Source organism: Trichechus manatus, unplaced genomic scaffold, assembly GCF_000243295.1.
Source record: "Trichechus manatus latirostris isolate Lorelei unplaced genomic scaffold, TriManLat1.0 scaffold00140, whole genome shotgun sequence".
Classification (NCBI taxonomy): domain Eukaryota; kingdom Metazoa; phylum Chordata; class Mammalia; order Sirenia; family Trichechidae; genus Trichechus; species Trichechus manatus.
The window spans coordinates 1,487,024-1,506,332 of NW_004444076.1; the positions used below are offsets into that span (position 1 = coordinate 1,487,024).

Sequence of the window (19,309 nt, forward strand, 5' to 3'; positions counted from 1 at the left end):
CTCAGCCTTGGAGGACCCTTTTTTTTTGGTGAAAATATACATAGCCAAAGATACACCATTTCAAAAATTTCTACATGTACAATTCAGTTATGTCGATTACATTCTTCCAGTTGTGCTGCTATTCTCACTTTAGATGAAGGTTTACAGAATAAAATAGTTTCTCATTAAACAGTACACATACTACCCTCTGACAGTGGTTAAGAACCCACTACATGTCAACACTGTCCTTACTCAAACTTGGGTTCCCTATCACCAGCTTTCCTGTCCCCTTCTGCCTTAAGATTTTTTTTCTAAATTTTATTTATTTTGTTGTTGTTGTTGAGAATATACATATTAAAATATACACCATTTAACAGTTTCTACTTTATTGGACTGAAATATGTATAGCGAAATATTTGCCAGTCTAATCATTTTTATGTGTGTAGTTTAGTGACATTAATTACGCTCACCATGTCATGCAACCATCACCTCTATCCGCTTCCAAATTTTTTCATTACTCTTAACAGAAACTCAGTTCCCCTTAAAGTGTAAAAGTTTTAAATTTGGATTCTCAATTTATCTATTTTTTATTTTGTCACTTGTGCTTAAATTTCTTTTTGTTGGTTGCACTGAGAATTAGGAAGGACTTAGAACTGTAAAAAATCAGCAATTGTCCTTGTAGGATTTCAGTTACTTCTGAAATTATTTGAGTAAGAGATATTTGTGAGAGAATTAAGAAATTTTTAAAAGATGTTTCAGGAAAGACCAAAAATATCATGAGAACAGTTTTCCTACTGTGGTATGCTTGATGGAAATGAGCTCTCAGTGCCCTTGCTTTGCAACGAAGTTCATTCACTGGTGGCCAGCTGGGATGTTTGCAGCTGGTGGTAGGGACTGTAGATGAAGTCATGTGATGTTTTCTTGTCTTATTTAATGTCATTACAAGGAAAACCTCAAAAGACTAGAGGCCCCTTCTTGGAACATTAGATTTTGCCAGAGCACCTACAGGGGACTGATTGGGTTTCTTGTCATCCCTGATCTCCTGGAACTGAACCTCTATTCAGAAAATTCTTCAGTGAATCATGCCTAGGACCATGGCATCATAGACCCTTATAACTACTTGAGGTCTGACTGCTGGCTCAACATTCCTGTCACATGTCATCCAGCCTCTGCTTAATCACCTTCAGTGCCCAGGCAGCCCATTTCCGTCTTTGACAGGCTTCTCGTGAGGGTTAAAATGTATGAGGTAGTTAGCGTAGTGTCTTGCACAAAATAGGCACTCAGTAGATACATGGTAGCTTTTATTGTTTTGTTGGAAAATGTTTCTTTTGTTGCATTGAAATCTGTCTTCCTAATCCCAATTAATCCCAGTTCTTATTTCTGAGAACCTGGTAGAACAGGTCTTTCAAAACGTAGCCTTTCAAATATTAAAGAAATAATACAAGTTAAATGGCCACAGTTCTTTCAGTCTTTCCTCATGAGACATGTTTTTTTACTCCCTGCACCATCTTGCTCAGTAGTTATGGTGGTTTCTCAACCTGTCTGCCTTTCAGAATTGTCTGAGGAGCTTTTACTCGGTACACATGCCTGAATTTGTAGGTCTGGGATGGGGCCCAAACATCTACCTTTGTAAAAAGCACCCTGGTTGATTTTGTTGCATAGCCTGTGTTGTAGTCATCTAGTGCTGCTATAACAGAAATACCACAAGTGGATGGCTTTAACAAAGAGAAATTTATTCTCTCACAGATAAGTAGGCTAAAAGTCCAAATTCAGGGCATCAGCTCCAGGGGAAGGCTTTCTCTCTCTGTCGGCCTTCTCATCAGTGTTCCCCCGAACTAGGAGCTTCTCCGCATAGGAACCCCAGGTCCAAAGGACGCGCTCTGCTCCTGGCACTGCTTTCTTGGTGCTTCGAGGTCCCCCTGTCTCTCTGCTCGCTTCTCTCTTTTATACTCAAGAGATTGCCTCAGGATACAATCCAATCTTATAGATTGAGTGCTGCCTCACTAACAACTGTTACCCATCCTCCCTCATTAACATCATAGAGGCAGGATTTACAACCTATAGAAAAATCACACAATACCAGGAATCCTGGCCCAGACAAATTGATACACACATTTTTGGGTGGACATAATTCAGTCCATGACAGCCTGGTTTGGAAACTGCAGCTCTAACCTATTGACAGATAAATTAGAGTGGTAAGTGTTAGGGAGAAGAGGCTGTGATTTGCTAAGCTGGTCCTGTAAAGCAGTGTTTCTCAACCTCTGAACTATTGTCATGTTGGGCCAGATAATTCTTTGTTGTGGGGTCTGTCCTGTGCATTGTAGGATGTTTAGTAGAATCACTAACCTCTACCCACTAGACGCCAGTAGCACTCCCCCTTCCCCGCTCCTTGTGACAAGCAAAAATGTCTCTAGATATTGCAAAATGTATGCTGGAGGAGAAAATCACTGCCATAAAGATGAAAAACTCTGTTTTCGTAGTTGGAGAATAGCTGAAAGCAGCTCTTTACACACTTCCTTCTCACAGTACCATCTGCATAGTTACTACAAGTGACTAATCACAAAATTTGGTGCCTGGCTTAGTTCTGATTTATTTTAAATAACTCAAGCATATTTCAGTTTTTCTAATTTCCTGACATACGGTAGATTATGCATGGTCCTATATGAAATACTTATTTATAGTGTTTATAGTCATGGCAATCTGACACATACTTTAATATCAGGGAAAGAATCCTCTATTAGGTATTGCATTACTTGTTTATTCTAATATTCTGTTACTGGTATTTCTCTTTTTGTGCATATGGCAGCACTGCCCCGACCCAAACCTTGCTCTGGCTCTAGGGGAAGAATATACTCCAGAGGACCAGTAGTACCCTGTGAGCACGTGGGCTGACATTTGTCTAAACCAGGTTCCTGTTCAACTCTGTCTTGCAGTGAGAGCTTATAAGAAAATTGTAGAATTGAGACACCTCCTGGAAATTGCCGAGAGCAACTATAAACACTTGGGAGGAATAACAGAAGAAGATCTAAAGCAGAGGAAAGAACAGCTCGAGTCTGAAAAGTAATGTCCTCAAAACTTTAATGGTTTGTTTTTAGTTACTTTTCTCAATACCATATGAGAGTTTGTTGACTAGCAGCAGCTTGTTCTTTCACCCTCACCAAAGGGTGTTCGAGGGAACCCTGGTGCTGCCATGGTTAAGCTCTTGGCTGGTAACGAAAAGATTGGTGGTTTGAACCCACCAGTCACTTCGTTGGAGAAAGATGTAGCAGTCTGCTTCTGCAAAGATTTGGAAACCCGGTGGGGAAATTGTAGCTATAGGATAGCTATGAGTTGGAATCGGCTCTATGGCAGTGGGTAAAGGGTGTTAAATCCATCCTGTTTTCTTCCTAAGCCTCCAGGTGGAGAAGTTAAGATTTTTTTTAGACAACAGCTACTTTGAGCTCTTCTGCAACACAGGTGACACAGTCTCTAAACATCCCCATCAGAGTGGACTGCCTACTCATGAATCTGAGACCCAATCCTGTGTTCATTGACTATAGTACCCTCAATAGAGAGTGCTCTTGTGTCCAGGGGAAGTGAGCAGTTGTACATCTGCCTTCACCTTTCACCTCTGCACCTTTAGCACCTCTTCTTAATTAATGGCTGCTAGAATAGAGAATCACTAGTATTTCCTTCCTCCCACTGCCTGTCTGCCTGTCTATCTGCTTTGAGAGTAGACAAGTAACAGAGGAAGGCAGGAGAGGATACCTGTAGTTTAATCAAAACATGGATCTGTAAATAGCCCTGTACATGGATTCTCTTCCCTGTTCTCTGCTTTCCCTGCCCTTTTCTTTGGTCGTATCTTTGCCTCGTGCTTTTAGAACTTCTTATTTCCCCTCCCTCTACCACCTTCTCAATCTACCCTCAATAAGAGGTCTGGTAAATGTATTCAGACTAAGTCTACATCCTTGATAAGAACTAATGTGTTATCCTTCCATGGGTACTTGAAAATTTGAAAGAGATAAAGCCTTAAGTGAAATACTCTATCTCTTAATTAGATTCTAGACACTAGGAAGCTGAGGCAGATCAATTATTATTATTATTATTATTTTGGATCAGGAGACCTTCTTGGTATCTCACAAAGCACATTGTGTAGGTAACTCCCCAATGCCTATCTACTGCTAAAGGTGTTTTGAAATGTAGACTATTTTCAGCATTGGCCTTTGCCTAAAGAGTCTAGCCGAAAGTTCTTAGATCCCTTGTAGTATAGAAAAGTACTTCATAGTGGAGCAATTATTTCCTAGATAAACCCCTTACATATACAGTAAAACCTGCAAAAGCCAGAACCTGTGAAAGTTGGAAGGTGGAAACCTGTCAGAGAAGGAAAACTAAAATATTTTCCACTAAACCGAGCGATAGAAAAGTGGTAAGACTGCTCCCTGTCAAAGGCAGAAAACTTACAAGACCTAGAAAAACAAGACAGTCCCATTGAGTTCCAGGTCTCACAGGCTTCATTGTATTGTCTCATGCAATCTTTTTCTTTTTTTTGAATTATTATTATTTGTTACTGTTGTAGTTTAAGTGACAGTTTACATTTCAAGTTAGTCTCTTATACAAAAATTTATACATACATTGTTATGTGACCCTAATTGCTCTCCTTATACTGTGACAGCACACTCCTTTCCACCCTTGATTTCCCACATCCATTCAAGCAGCTCCTAACCCTCTCTGCCTTCCCATCTCACCTCCAAACAGAAGCTGCCTGTTTAGTCCTTGTATCTACTTGAGCTGAGAGGCACACTCCTCAAGAGTATCACTTTATGTCACACAGTCCAGTCCAATTCCTGTCTGAAGAGTTGGCCTGGGAAATTGTTTGAGTTCTGGGCTGACAGAGAGTCTGGGGGCCATGCTTTCTGTGGTTCCTCCAGTCTCAGACTATGAAGTCTGGTCTTCTTACTAGAATTTGAGTTCTGCACCCCTTTCTCTTGGTCCATCCGGGACTCTCTGTTGTGTTTCCTGTCAGGGCGGTCATTGGTGGTAGGTGGGCACCATCCAGTTCTTCTGGTCTCGGGCTGATGAAGTCTCTGGTTTATGTGGCCCTTCCTGTCTCTTGGGCTAATACTTTCCTTGTGTCTTTGATGTTAATGCTCCTTTACTCCAGGTGGTTGGGACCAATTGATGCATCTTAGATGGCCACTTGCAAGCTTTTAAGATCCCAGATGCCACTCACCAAAGTAGGATGCAGAACATTTTCTTAATAAACTTTGTTATGCCAGTTGACCTAGATGTCCCCTGAAAGCATAGCCCCCAGACCACCACCCCTGCTACTCTGTCCCTCGAAGTGTTTGATTGTATTCAGGAAACTTCCTAGCTTTGGTTTAGTCCAGTTGTACTGACTTTCCTGTAGTGTGTGCTTTCCTTTCCTTCACTAAGATAATCCTTGTCTACTATCTAGTTAGTGAATAACCCTTACCCTCCCTCCGCACCCTCGTAACCATCAAAGAATGTTTTCTTCTGTGTTTAAACCTTTTCTAGAGTTCTTATAATAGTGGTCTTATGTAATATTTATCCTTCTCTGATTGACTAAAATTTACTCAGCGTAGTGCCCTCCGGATTCCTCCATGTTATCTTTCATGGCTTCATCATTGTTCTTTATTGTTGCATAGTATTCCATTGTGTGGATATACCATAATTTGGTTATCCATTCATCTGTTGATGGGCACTTAGGTTGTTTCCATCTTTTTGCTATCATGAACAGTGCTACAGTGAACATGGGTGTGCATATATCTATTCGTGTGATGGCTCTTATTCCTCTAGGATATATTCCAAGGGGTGGGATTGCTGGATCCTGTGGTACTTCTATTTCTAGCTTTTTAAGGAGGCGCCAAATCGATTTCTAAAGTGGTTGTACCATTTTACATTCCCAACAGTGTATAAGTGTTCCAGACTCTCCACAACCTCTCCAGCGTTTATTATTTTGTGTTTTTTTGGATTAATGCTAGCCTTGTTGGGGTGAGATGGTATCTCATTGTAGTTTTGATTTGCATTTCTCTAATGGCTGAGGATTGTGAGCATTTCTTCATGTGTCTGTTAGCCGCCTGAATGTCTTCTTTGGTGAAGTGTCTGTTCATATCCTTTGCCCATTTTTTAATTGGGTTATTTGTCTTTTTGTTGTTGAGGTTTTCCAGTATCTTGTAGATTTTAGAGATTAGATGCTGATTGGATTTGTTGTAGCCAAAATTTTTTTTCCAGTCTGTAGGTTGTCTTTTGGTGAAGTCTTTTGATGAGCATAAGGGTTTGATTTCTAGGAGCTCGCAGTTATCTAGTCTCTCTTCCGGTGCTTGTGCTTGGTTACTTATGGTTCATATTCTGTTTATGCCACGTATTAGGGCTCCTAGCATTGTCCCTGTATTTATCTCATGCAATGTTGACAGCCCCTTGAGGTATTGTTGTTATTCTCACTATACAGATTAGAAAACCCAGATGTAATATAGAGGTTAAGTGACTTGCCTAAAGTCACGGTAGTGAAAGGGATCAGGTAGGGATTTGAGCCTTAGTCTGTATGACTCCAATTCTGTTATTTAAGATCATATAAAATTTTAATAGTCCTTAATGGAATTTTAAACTCTAGTGGTTGTGGAATAATCCATTATTCTGAGTGGTTTTACTATTGATATAAGAGATTTCTGAGCAGAAGTATGTATTTTTGGTTGTTTTTTTAAAGATTGCTTTAGCTTTTGTGCTAGAATGTAGCTTCATGTCAGCTGAGAATGTTATGTTTCTTCTAAATTCCCCCCGAGTAAGCTTTACATCTTCTCTGGAATTTATTTTCCACTTAGTTTTAAGTGCATCTTAAGACATTTACTCCTTCAGGGCAAAGCTCCTGATCTTAAATCTAGTTGTAAGGAGAAAGTGGATAACTGTTGGTTTGAGGGATGTCCTTTTGATTTTGTTGTTATTCATTAGTTAAGTCAAACTCACAATACAAAAAAACATGGTTGTATTTATGTGTCCTGGGGAATGATTTTTCCTTCTTATTGTTGTATTTCTAGGTTTTCACAGTCGACGCTCTTCTTCCACATTCCTGGTCTTAAAACTCGCTCACTTCCTTACCAGAACTACTACTGTATTACTCTTGGATTGTCCTACCTGGGACCTGACCCTCAACTCAGCATGCCCTGGGGATTCTGTTCCCTTCATCATCCAGCTATAACGAAAAAAAACCAAAAAACCTGGTTCAAGCTACAGCATTTTTGTCTGGATTATTTTCACAACCTCCTGATAGGTTTCCCAGCTTACTCTTGCCCCTTACTCTTTGCCGCTATGCCCTATAGTCTGTTCTCAACACAACAGCCAGAGTGATCTTGTTAAAACTTAAGTAAAATCATACCATTTTCTCTGCTCAAACCCTCCAGTGGCTTCCTGTTTCACTCAGAGCAAAAGCCAAAGTCCCAGCTATGATTTATAAGGCCCTACTTGTTCTGGCTCCCTGTTCTCTCTCTAACCTACTACTCTTTTAAACTACTCCAGCCACGTTGGCTTGTGGTTTTCTTCCAATTCACCTGACCTATTTCTGTTTTAGGGCCTCTTTATGCTTGCTGCTCTCACTGTCTGGAACGCTTTTCCTCAGCTGTCTGCATAGTGATCACCCTAATTTCCTTCAGGACTTTGCTCAGAAGCCCCCTTCTTAGTAAGACCTTTCCTGACCACTGTAGGTGAAATGCTAACCCCCTCCTCCACAACATTAATATCCCTCTTTCCTGCTTTATTTTTTTCTCCCTTAGCACTTACCACCTTCTAATACACCATATATTTTATTCATTTATTTATTTTGTTTATTGTCTGTCTTCCTCCACTACTAAGTTAAAGGCCATGAGGGGAGATTCTGGCCTGTTTTGTTCACTGCTGTATCCCTAGTGCCTGGATCATTGTTGGGTCAGAGTAGCACTCAGTCCATATTTGTTGAATAAATTATTTCTTTGTTTTATGTGCCTTAAAGACAATGTATGGATGCTTTCCACTATTACCAAAAATAATTTTTAGTTGACATTGGAGATTGACTGAAAAAACATGTTTTTGACAGGACCATCAAAGAGCTGCAGGACCAGCTGGACTATGAACGACTTCGTAGAGAAAAATTAGAATGTCAGCTGGATGAGTATCGAGTGGAGGTAGATCAACTCAGGGAGACTCTGGAGAAAAATCAGGTCCCCAACTTCGTGGCTGCGGTTGGTGTCTTTCTTAACACATTCATCTTTCTCGAGAAACAGTATAGAAGAGTGGCTAGGAGTACAAGCTTTGGACTGGGGCTGTTTGAGTTTGAATCTTGGCTACAACTCTTTTTGGACTGGGCAAGTCATTTAACCTCTCTGTGCCTTAGTTGTAAACTGGAAACAAATGGCCCCCAAGCATAGTGCTGAAGTGCTGTCTAATGTTCCCAAGTATAAGAAGGCTATGATGTGCCTTAATGGAGAGAATATGTGTGTTAGATAAGCTTTGTTCAGGGTGAGTTATAATGCTGTTGCCCATGAGTTAAATGTTAATGAATCAATAATATATATTAGGCATTTTTAAACAGAAACACACATGAAACAAGGTTATATATTGATTGGTTCATGAAAATGATTTCACAGTGGCTAACAGGAGCCTAACTCTGTATTTTCCCTAGGTGCAATGGTTCAATTTCACTAATTCAGTGTTCACGCCATCTTTAGATGAGCCGTATATGTATATAGCTATATATCTACATACATATATGTATATGCACACATATATATGTTAGAACATATATTAAAGAAATATATATATTTATATGTAAATATATATATATATATAAAATAATGGTTTGAACAGTCATGGTTCATTATAGGTGTGCACTAAGTGTTATTATTACTCCATATAAGGATAAAATATGTTTTATAAGCAGAATAATCAGTAAGAATTTCAAAACAGCTAGGGAGTATGTACTGAAAAGCAGGTGGAGTATAGAAAACAGAGTGAAAATGAAGGCAAGAAACCTCAAATGGTGCTTGTATTTCAGGCCATCTAGTCTCTGGTGCAAACGGTTAACATGCTCATCTGCTAACTGAAAGGCTGGAGATTCAAGTCCGTCCAGGGGTGACTCAGAAGAAAGACCTGGTGGTCTACTTCTGAAAAAACTAGCCATTGAAAAGCCTATGGAGCACAGTTCTACTCTGATACACATGAGGTTGTCATGAGTTGGAATCGACTTGATGGCAACTGTTTTTTTTGTTGTTGTTGTTTAATCTCAGCAGAGCAGGCAGAAAGTGCACTGGGGACTTTGACTTTCTCTTTCTTCTGTGAGTGAGGATGACCATGATGTGGCCTTTGTGTACAGCTCATCTTCACATATTGTAGGGATTCAAGTAAGTTTTGTTTGGCTCCCTTGTATAGGGAATTCTTCTCTTCAGGCATCATAGATGAATTAAGTCTGTTCCAGGCCTCATCACCTGAATCTGATCTGTAATAAAAACTCCCTGGCTGCCCCAAGGCTCCAGTTTCTCATCATCTCTGCATCCTGACTCCAGACCAGTCTTCCTAAAATTGTTTCATCTTTTGCTGAAAACATTCACTGGCTCCTTGTTATGTTTTGTCAAATGCAAACTTCTTTATCCTGCCTTTTTATTTTTGCACAAACCATTTTTTAAATCTCCTAAAAAACACTTTAAAATATCGTGTGCTTGTTGTAAAATGTTAAAAACAGAACAGACATTCCTCCTTCCACCAAGTTCCACTATCCAGAGCAGGCTACTATTAATAGTTTGGTATGTATCATGTGGTTGCGTGCAGTGAAGTTGATTCTGACTCATAGCAACCCTATATGACTGAGTAGAACTGCCCCATAGGGTCTCCTAGGCTGTAATCTTTATGCGAGCACATCACCAGGTCTTTTCTCCCATGGAGCTGATGGGTGGTTTTGAATCCCCTTTTGGTTAGCAGCTGAGTGCTTAACTGTTGTGCCACAAGGACTCCTTTGTATGTATTTTATTAAGAGAAAATTCTATTCACATAAAAACACTTGTGTATCTCTATGCATATACAAATACAAACACTTTCTCAGCTTTTCTGGGTTATAGTATTTCACCAGTGCTTGATTATCTAAGGGATATAATTATAATAATCCATTCTCTTCATTTTTGCAATGCTCTTCTGTGCTACCTTTAGCCCACTGGGGAAACTTTAGTATCAGAGAGGACAGCCTGTGCAGTCACATGATGTTGACTAGCGGAGACAAGTCATTCATTCTTAAACTGCAGCTTTGCACTCAACATCTTTTACCTCCTGACCTTGTGGCAGGGACTCTGCTGACTCCCATAGTCTTCTCAGAGGTAGGAACATATGTTGTTCTTATCCAGCTACCTAGCTGGGACTGTCATTTGGGGGTCATGTAAGCTGCATACCTTCCCATTCCAAGTTGATTGTGTCCCTATAAACTTTTTTTTCCCCTAAGCTATTCAAAAATTCTTTTTTCTTGCTTAGATTCCATACTCCACAGCCCAGCCTTCTAAAATCTCTCTCTTTACCAACAATGTGTGGGAGCTGACTCAAGGTCCCTATACTCTGGACCCATCACTCTTTGCAGTTCTGCTTTAGATTATATTCAATTTTTGCAAATGAGCAAATGCCACCAACCTTTCATGGAAGTTGCAACCTTGGATACGACTTATTTTCTTCTCTGTGCAAGTTTCTCAGAGTCTCAGCTTCATCTTCTTTAAAAATAGTGGGTAATACCTAGTAGGAGCCCTGGTGGCACAGTGGTTAAAGCGCTTGGCTGCTAACCGAAAGGTTGGTGATTTGAACCCACCAGCTGCTCCGCAGGAGAAAGATGTGGCAGTCTGCTTCTGTAAAGATTACAGCCTTGGAAACCCTATGAGGTAATTCTACTCTGTCCTGTAGAGTCGCTATGAGTTGAAATCAACTCGATGGCACAGAACAACAACAATAGCACCTACCTTACGGGATCAACTTGATGGTAAATTAAATGTTTTGTTGAAATCTTGAGCTCAGTTACAGATGTACTTGACAAATACAAGTATTCGTAGTATTATTTCCTTGTATTATTTCCTCCCTTCCTCATACCTTTTTCTCCTTTTTCCTTCCCCTTGTTTATTAGAGACAAATAGACATAGTCAGTGAATAAATAAATGTGTAGATTCCTATGCAGTTTGAGGGTAGGAGGACTTAGTTTATTTTGGACTCTTAGCATATATAAAGTATAAATAAAATGAACTTTTCGTTCACTACTTATTTATATGAATGAAGTTTTTAAGAATCTCTGACTAAATCTTTGTCCTGCCACCTTGTGGTCAGAACCTATGACTGCATACACTTGTACCTTTAGGACTTTTTTCTGCCCAAAAGAATCTGCAATAGTATAATTTTTATCCAGAAAAAAAAAAAAAATTGGGATAATTTCTTAGGATAGTTTGAATATATAAAGCACTTAAGTAGTTTTTGATCATAATACCAGTTGTTGTTGTTAGGTGCTGTCGAGTTGGTTCTGACTCATAGCAACCCTGTGTACAACAGAACGAAACACTGCCCGATCCTGCACCATCCTCAGAATGGTTATGTTTGAGCTAATTGTGCAGTCATTGTGTCAGTTCATCGTGTTGAGAGTCTTCCTCTTTTTTGCTGACCCTCTACTTTAACAGGCATGATGTCCTTCTCCAGGTACTGGTCCATCCTGATAACACATCCAAAGTATGTATGATGAAGTCTTGCCATCCTTGAGTCTAAGGAGCATTCTGGCTGTACTTTTTCCAAGACAGATTTGTTTGTTCTTCTGGCAGTCCATGGTATATTCAGTGTTCTTTGCCAACACCATAATTCAAATGCATCAGTTCTTCTTTGTTCTGTTGTACATAGGGTCACTTTGAGTTAGAACTGACTCAATGACACTTAACAGCAATAACAGTGTATGATTCCATGCAGTGCCAAATATAGGTAAAATTAACCATTGGTGCCTGTAGGAGGCAAAGAGAGGCCTCTAGGATACTGGCAGTGTTCAATTTATTGATCTGAATTGTGGTCATATGAATTTGTAAAAATTCATTAAGCTTTATATTTATGTACATTTCTTATACTTAAAAACATTCACTTAAAAATTATAAACTATATTGGAACTATAATAGCTTTGGCAGAGATGTCTGTCCATAAAGAGATTTATGAGCACTGAATTCTTTACAGCTTCTGTCCCCAGAACAAGTATCATTCAGGAGGTCACTGATCTAAAGCTTTGGGCCATGTTTACTAGTCAGAAGGCCAACTTGGACCTGGTAATATTCCATGATTACCTTCCATGTTTAACTTACCCTTGTTTTCTACTTACAAGAGCTTGGAACTGGGTTGAACTTTGATACGCTCTCTTTTGGGCTTCTCTCTGTCCTCTGACTTCCAAGCCTATGGGCCTGTAACAGTCCTTGGAGCAATCAGTCTCTCTCTGTTAGTTATGCTGTTTTGACACTCTGTTAAGAAGTCTGTTCTAGTAAGCAATTGCAGATATTCCAGAAGATGAATTTATCTCTTTTTAGTTTTGCATACTGTCCAGAACTTCTCAGACTGCATAGAAATTTTTAAAAACAAGAATTCCATGTACCCAAGTAATAATTTGTAGATATAAAACCTCTGTCAGCAGTTTCATGTGTAGAATCATTAATCTCTTCAACAAGGTTATAAATTATTTCAGAGCAAAAAATACTGGTTATGTTTAAAATATATTTTCACACAGGGGTTGTTATCTAATTTTGTTGTAGTAATATGCTGCATTTGTATTTAAAATTGCTTTTGGTAGCTAAGCACCATGATTCAATATATAGTTGGTTTTTTTTTTTTTAATCCCCCTGGGTTTTGGAGAAAACTCCTGGTAGAGAGAAATACACTTCTGGCTAGACTTTATGATAAGAGGCTTAGCAAAATTAGTAATGTTGGTGAAAAATATTCCCTAAATGCATAAACTTCTGGGATTTGAAACTCGGGAACTTTTAATCAGTAGTTACCAGAGGCCTGTTGAGTACCAAGCATATATTTTCTTTCAAATTAGTTGTACAGTAAGGTTTGGTCTGATAGATCAAGGTATGTACTTGGTCTTTGTAGTAGAGGCTTTGAATATTTATTTTCTATTTTCAGGATACTTGGAATCCATAAAAAATCCTCAAGGAGTTAGTACATGTGAAATTAACAATAAATATTACAGTTTCTGGATGTTTTGCAAGTCTATTAAAACACTAGAAAATTGGCTACATTTGACAAGTAGCTACCTCTCTTTCCCTACATTTTGTATTATCTTGCTATAATTCCATGTTATCATGCTAATTGGATGAGGTTAAAAGCCTACCCCACCTCAGTGTTTTTTTTTCTCCCATGGACATCTTTGCATCCATCCCTTAATGATCTTGAGGAGCTTCTGAAACATAGGGGTTTCTTTATTTTTTATCTACTACTTCACTGCAAACTGCTGAGTGGGAACCAGACAATATTTCTTTCTTTAGCTATAAAGATATGTAGTACAGTATACAGTACAGTTGTGTACTGTACTGTACTTTGTCCAGAAGACAAAGTAAAATATTATAATGACATGTGCAAAGATCTGGAGATAGAAAACCAAAAGGGGAGAACACACTTGGCATTTCTCAAGTTGAAAAAACTGAAGAAAAAATTCAAGCCTTGAGTTGCAATATTGAAGGATTCTACAGGGAAAATATTAAACGACACAAGAAGCATCAAAAGAAGATGGAAGGAATACACAGAGTCACTATACCAAAAAGAATTGGTCGACGTTCAGTCATTTCAAGAGGAAGCATATGATCAGGAACTGATGGTACTGAAGGAAGAAGTCCAAGCTGCCCTGAAGGCATTGGTAGAAAACAAGGCTCCAGGAACTGATGGAATACCAGCTGTTTTAGCAAATGGATGCAGTGCTGGAAGTGCTCACTTGTCCATGTCAAGAAATTTGGAAGAGAGCTACCTGGCCAACCGATTGGAAGAGATCTGTATTTATGCCTTTTCCCAAGAAAGGTGATCCAACTGAATATGGAAATTATTGAACAATATCATTAATATTCACACTCAGGTAAAATTTTGCTGAAGATCATTCAAAAGTGGCTGCAACAGTATGTCAACAGGGAACTGCCAGAAATTCAGGCTGGATTCAGAAAGAGGATGTGGAACCAGGGATATCATAGCTGATGTCACATGGATCCTGGCTGAAAGCAGAGAATAACAGAAAGATGTTTACTTGTGTTTTATTGACTATGCAAAGGCATTCGACTGTATGGAGCATAACAAATTATGGATAACCTTGTGAAGAATGGGCATTTCTGAACAATTAATTTTTCTCCTGAGGAACCTGTACATAGATCAAGAGGCAGTTGTTGGAACAGAAAAAGGGGATACTGTGTGGTTTAAAGTCAGGAAAGGTGTGCATCAGAGTTGTATCCTTTCACCATACTTATTCAATCTGTATGCTGAGCAAATAACCTGAGAAGCTGGTCTATATGAAGAAGAACGGGGCATCAGGATTGGGGGAAGACTCGTTAACAATCTGCATTATGCAGACGACACAATCTTGCTTGCTGAAAGTGAAGAGGACTTGAAGCACTTACTGATGGAGATCAAAGACCACAGCATTCACCCTTCACTTCAGTATAAAGAAAACAAAAATCTTCACAACTGGACCAGTAAGCAACATCATGATAAATGGAGAAAAGATTGAAGTTGTCAAGGATTTCATTTTACTTGGATCCACCATCATTGCCCATGGAAGCAACAGTCAAGGAATCAAAAGACGCATTGCATTGGGCCAATCTGCTGCAAAAGGCCTCTTTAAAGTGTAAAAAAGCAAAGATGTCACCTTGAAGACTAAGGTGCGCCTGACCCAAGCCATGATGTTTTCAGTCACCTCATATCCATGTGAAGGCTGGGCGATGAATAAGGAAAACTGAAGAACTGATGCCTTTGAATTGGGGTGTTGGTGAAGAATACTGAATATACCATGGACTGCCAAGAGAATGGACAAATCAGAATTCCCCTTAGAAGCAAGGATGGGGAGATTATGTCTCACATACTTTGGACATGTTATCAGCAGGGATCAGTCCCTGGAGAAAGACAACATGCTTGGTAAAGTAGAGGGTCAGTGAAAAAGAGGAAGACCTTCAACGAGATGGATTGACACAGTGGCTGCAACAGTGGGCTCAAGAATAACGACGATTGTGAGGATGGCGTAGGATCGGGCAGTGTTTTGTTCTGTTGTACGTAGGGTCGCTATGAGTTGGAAATGATTTGACAGCAGCTAACCACAAAAACAACAATATTGGTCTTCAGACTAGCTGAGAAACTTTTTCAAGGGAAAACACCATTGGTCTCAGCCTATGCCCACCAGTATCTGGCCACTATAAGGAAAGTAGCAATTTTGTCATCTATTCCTTTCTCAAGTTTGCAACTGAGAGTGTGGGAGGAGGCAGATGTGTGGGTCTATATTTCCAGGGGGTATTGGGTTGATGGCAACTTATCCCCATGTTCTCACACTACTGTGTGAGTTACACTAAGTTCACGAGTGAAGGTGTGGACAAGAACACCTGGGGGAATACTAACTCCAGCTATGGGCGCGCTCCATGGACATGTGGCTTGCACTGTTCTTGGACGACCCGAGTTCAGATCTGTCCTGTGTAACTGGGGACAGGACATTTTTGACTGGAAGAAGTCATTAATATTAATATCTAGTGAGCATCCATTGTGTTCCTAGCACTCCCTTGCTCCCTTCTGTAGCATTTATTAAGTGATTATTTTGTGCTGGGTCCTGAGAATACTACCATGGATGAGAAATACTCAGAGACAGCGGTTGGTGGAGCAAAGTGGAAAATGAGACAAGAGCAGTAGAGGGATGGTCAGAGTTGTGGCAACACAGAGGAGGGAATGGAGGAGCCAGGAAATGTGATTCCCACACTATAGGGCTTGCAAAAAATCCAGAGAATGATATACTAGCACTTTCTACATTTCAATTAGCAATATGTTGGTTGTTAAATGTTAGTCTAAGACAGAAGCAGAAACAACAATCTGTTGTCTTTTGGAACTATATTAGGTAGAGATAGGACTGACTGATTTCTCAAGGTGCCTCTCAGTCTTATGTTTCAGCACAGTATGATGCACTGGTACTTTAGATTTGGAAATTTATTTACACAGAATACTAAAAGTTAATTCACAGTTGAAAATATTAGCATGATTAATTTTTTTCTTTTGAAATAGGTAGTAATAGAAAGATGAAACTGTGTGCTAGCAGAGAAATTTTATTTGACCCTCTCCTTTTGTTTGTAGGATGATGACTCTTCTTGTGAATCAAGCAAAGAGAAGGGGAGTGTGAAGAAAAAGGTGTCTTCTAGGGGAGTGTTTGTGAGAAGGTACTAATCAGTGAAATAACTTTAAATAAATTTCCATGATTTTTCTCTTCCATTTTTAAAATTGATGTAAATGTAAATCTATATAAATTCTTCTCAGAATTATGCTGATATGTTATTATTCCAACTCTGAAGGCAGAAATAGGCTATTTAATCTCATAGGGATTTTAAAAATTCTGTGGACTCAGTTGTACTCCCCTTCCCAATACACTTTTTATATATCTATGTAGGCCAGTCAAGACTCTAAAGCAGATTTATGTGAATAATTAATTTTGCAAGTATTCACATAAGCTTCATAAGATACTATAGTTTAGAAATCAAAAGAAATCTAGTTCTAGGTATTAAAAAAAGGATTGTTCCATCTTATAATATTCCTGTTACGTTCTAGAGAGTACCATTTACTGCTATTAATGTGAACATTTTTTTTTTATTTAAAAATTTTTTTAAAATGACCTAACTTTTAAAAAGTGTCAGGACTTGGGAGAAGATGGAACACAAGAACACCAATAAGTTTTAGAAAAGAACAACTTTACAGTGACAACCAAATCTCTCATACTCATAAAAATTTTACATAAAATGAAAATTAGCTCTTACTATAAGAGAAAAACATAATGTGTGCTTGCTGAGAATACCCACTTAAAAAAACCTGCTTCAGAATACAGACATTGTTCCGTCTTGCAAGCTTTATTATAAGAAAGGAAAACAGAGAAGAGAAAGATTGGACAGGATAAGAAACACATGGCTTTATTATTTTCCCAGGTTTCTCCCTTGAAATTAAAAACCAATTGTATTTTGCTGACCTAGAAACAACCATGACATTTCAATTCTGTTCTGACTTCAATTCTCTCATTTTTCCTATCCCTCTCCCGATCTCCACTTCTTTTTACCTCCTTGGGCTAGCAAAGATCTATTTTGAGGCAGTTGTCTAGATCCTGCCTCCCCCTGAAGATCTAATGGCTAGCCTTGGGGTTTACTGGCAGCAGGCTTCTTACCATACACCGAACTGGCCACCCTCAGGACCCTGGCATGCACTTTACATGCTACAGGCCACTTTGACCCAGTGTCATCAAGACCAGTTTCCCCTGGCAGGAGTGCATTTGATTGCTAAGTCTAGTTGAAGCTGGTCAAGGCCTGTAAGCAAGAGTTAAAAAATGGCTTATCTATCCTTTTGATAACCTTTATATACACTATTGTTAGTTTCTCTGTAGTTTTCAATAGGCTTTCAATCTAGAGTGATAATAATAGTTAACGTTTATTGGCAGTTACTATGTAGATCTATGCCAAGTCCTTTACACATATTGTCCTGTTTTAAAAAATTTCATTGTGGCAAAATATATACAATAAAAATTTCCCATTTTATGTATTTTTTTATTGTTGTAAAAATATATGTAACACATTTGCCAATGTAACATTTTTTACGTGTCACATTCAGTACACCAATTACCAGGTTGTTCAACCATCATTATTGTCTGTGGCCAAGTTTTCCATCTCCATAAACAGATACTCAATGCTTCCTAAACAATAATTACCCTTTTCTCCCCACCTCCTGCCCCCGGTACCACTAATAATCTTTGGTCTCTATACATTTGCCTATTCTACATATTTCATATAAGTGGGATCATACAGTGTTTGTCCTTGTGTGACTTACTTCACTCATCATAATGTTTTCTAGGTTCATTCATGTTGTAGCATGTATTAGGACTTTTTATGGCTGAGTAATATTCCATTGTATGTATACACTACATTTTATTTATCCATTCTTCTGTTGATGGACATTTCGCTTGTTTCCACCTTTTGACTATTTTGAATAGTGCTGCAGTGAACACTGGTATACTGGTATCTGTTTGTGTCATTGCTTTCAAGTCTTCTGGGTATATACCTAGGAGTGGAATTACTGGGTCCTGCAGTAGTTTTCTGATCAACTTTTTTAGGAATCACCAAACTGTTTTCCACAGCAGCTACACCATTTTGCATTCCCATCAGCAATGGATGAGGGTTCCAGTTTTTCCACATGTTCGCCAATGTTGTTGTTTTCCTTTTTTTAAAATCTTAGCCATTCTAGTGAGGGTGAAGTGGTATCTCATTGTGGTTTTGATTGGTCGTTGTTAGTTGCTGTCAAGTCGATTCCGACTCATAGTGACCCCATGTGTACAGAGTAGAACTCTTTTGGAAGCAGATTGCCAGGGCTGTCTTCTGAGGCACCTCTGGTTGGTTTTGAACTGCCAACCTTTCGGGTAGTAGTCAAGCACTTAACTGTTTGTGCCACTTAGGGACTCATGATTTTGTATCTCCCTGTGGATGGGAGAAGAAGCCCGGGTGGCACAGTGGTTAAGTGCTTGGCTGCTAACTGAAAGGCTGGCAGTTCTAACCCACCAGCTGCTCCACGGGAGAAAGATGTGGCAGTCTGCTTCCGGAAAGATTACAGCCTTGGAAGCCCTATGGGGCAGTTCTCCTGTGTCCTATAGGGTTGTTATGAGTTAGAATCAACTTGATGGCAACTGGTTTTTTTTTTTTTTTTTTTTAATGGATGGGAGCCTTGAAAAATCTATGGAGCTGTTCTACTCTGCACACATGGAGTCACCATGAGTTGGAATCGACTTGATGGCAACTAGTTTATTTTTTTGGGGGGGGAGGTAGTTTAATGGTTAATGATGTTGAGCATCTTTTCATGTGCTTATTGGCCATTTGTATATCTTCTTTAGTAAATGTCTGTTCAAATCCTTTGCCCATTTTTTTTGATTGGGTTGTCTTTTTGCTGTTAGGTTGTAGGAGTTCTTTGTATATTTTGGATATTAAACCCTTATCTGATATATGGTTCCCGAAATTTTTCTCCCAATCTGTAGGATGTCTCTTTACTGTGTTGTTAAAGACCTTTGTTGAACAGAAGCTTTTAATTTTGCATTTTATTCATTTTTAAGTGTACAATTCAGTGACATTAA

The 19,309-nt window shown here is 39.0% G+C and overlaps 1 protein-coding gene across 1 annotated transcript in view; it reads left to right on the plus strand.

Annotated features, from left to right (window-relative positions):
- The window catches only part of ANKRD42 (ankyrin repeat domain 42), a 70,774-nt gene that overhangs the window by 49,160 nt on the left and 2,305 nt on the right, over window positions 1–19,309 (plus strand). Inside the window, exons 11-13 of the mRNA XM_023739812.1 lie at window positions 2,913–3,039; window positions 8,042–8,186; window positions 16,291–16,373. Coding sequence (XP_023595580.1) covers window positions 2,913–3,039; window positions 8,042–8,186; window positions 16,291–16,373 — 355 coding nt within the window. The remainder of the gene's footprint in view (window positions 1–2,912; window positions 3,040–8,041; window positions 8,187–16,290; window positions 16,374–19,309) is intronic.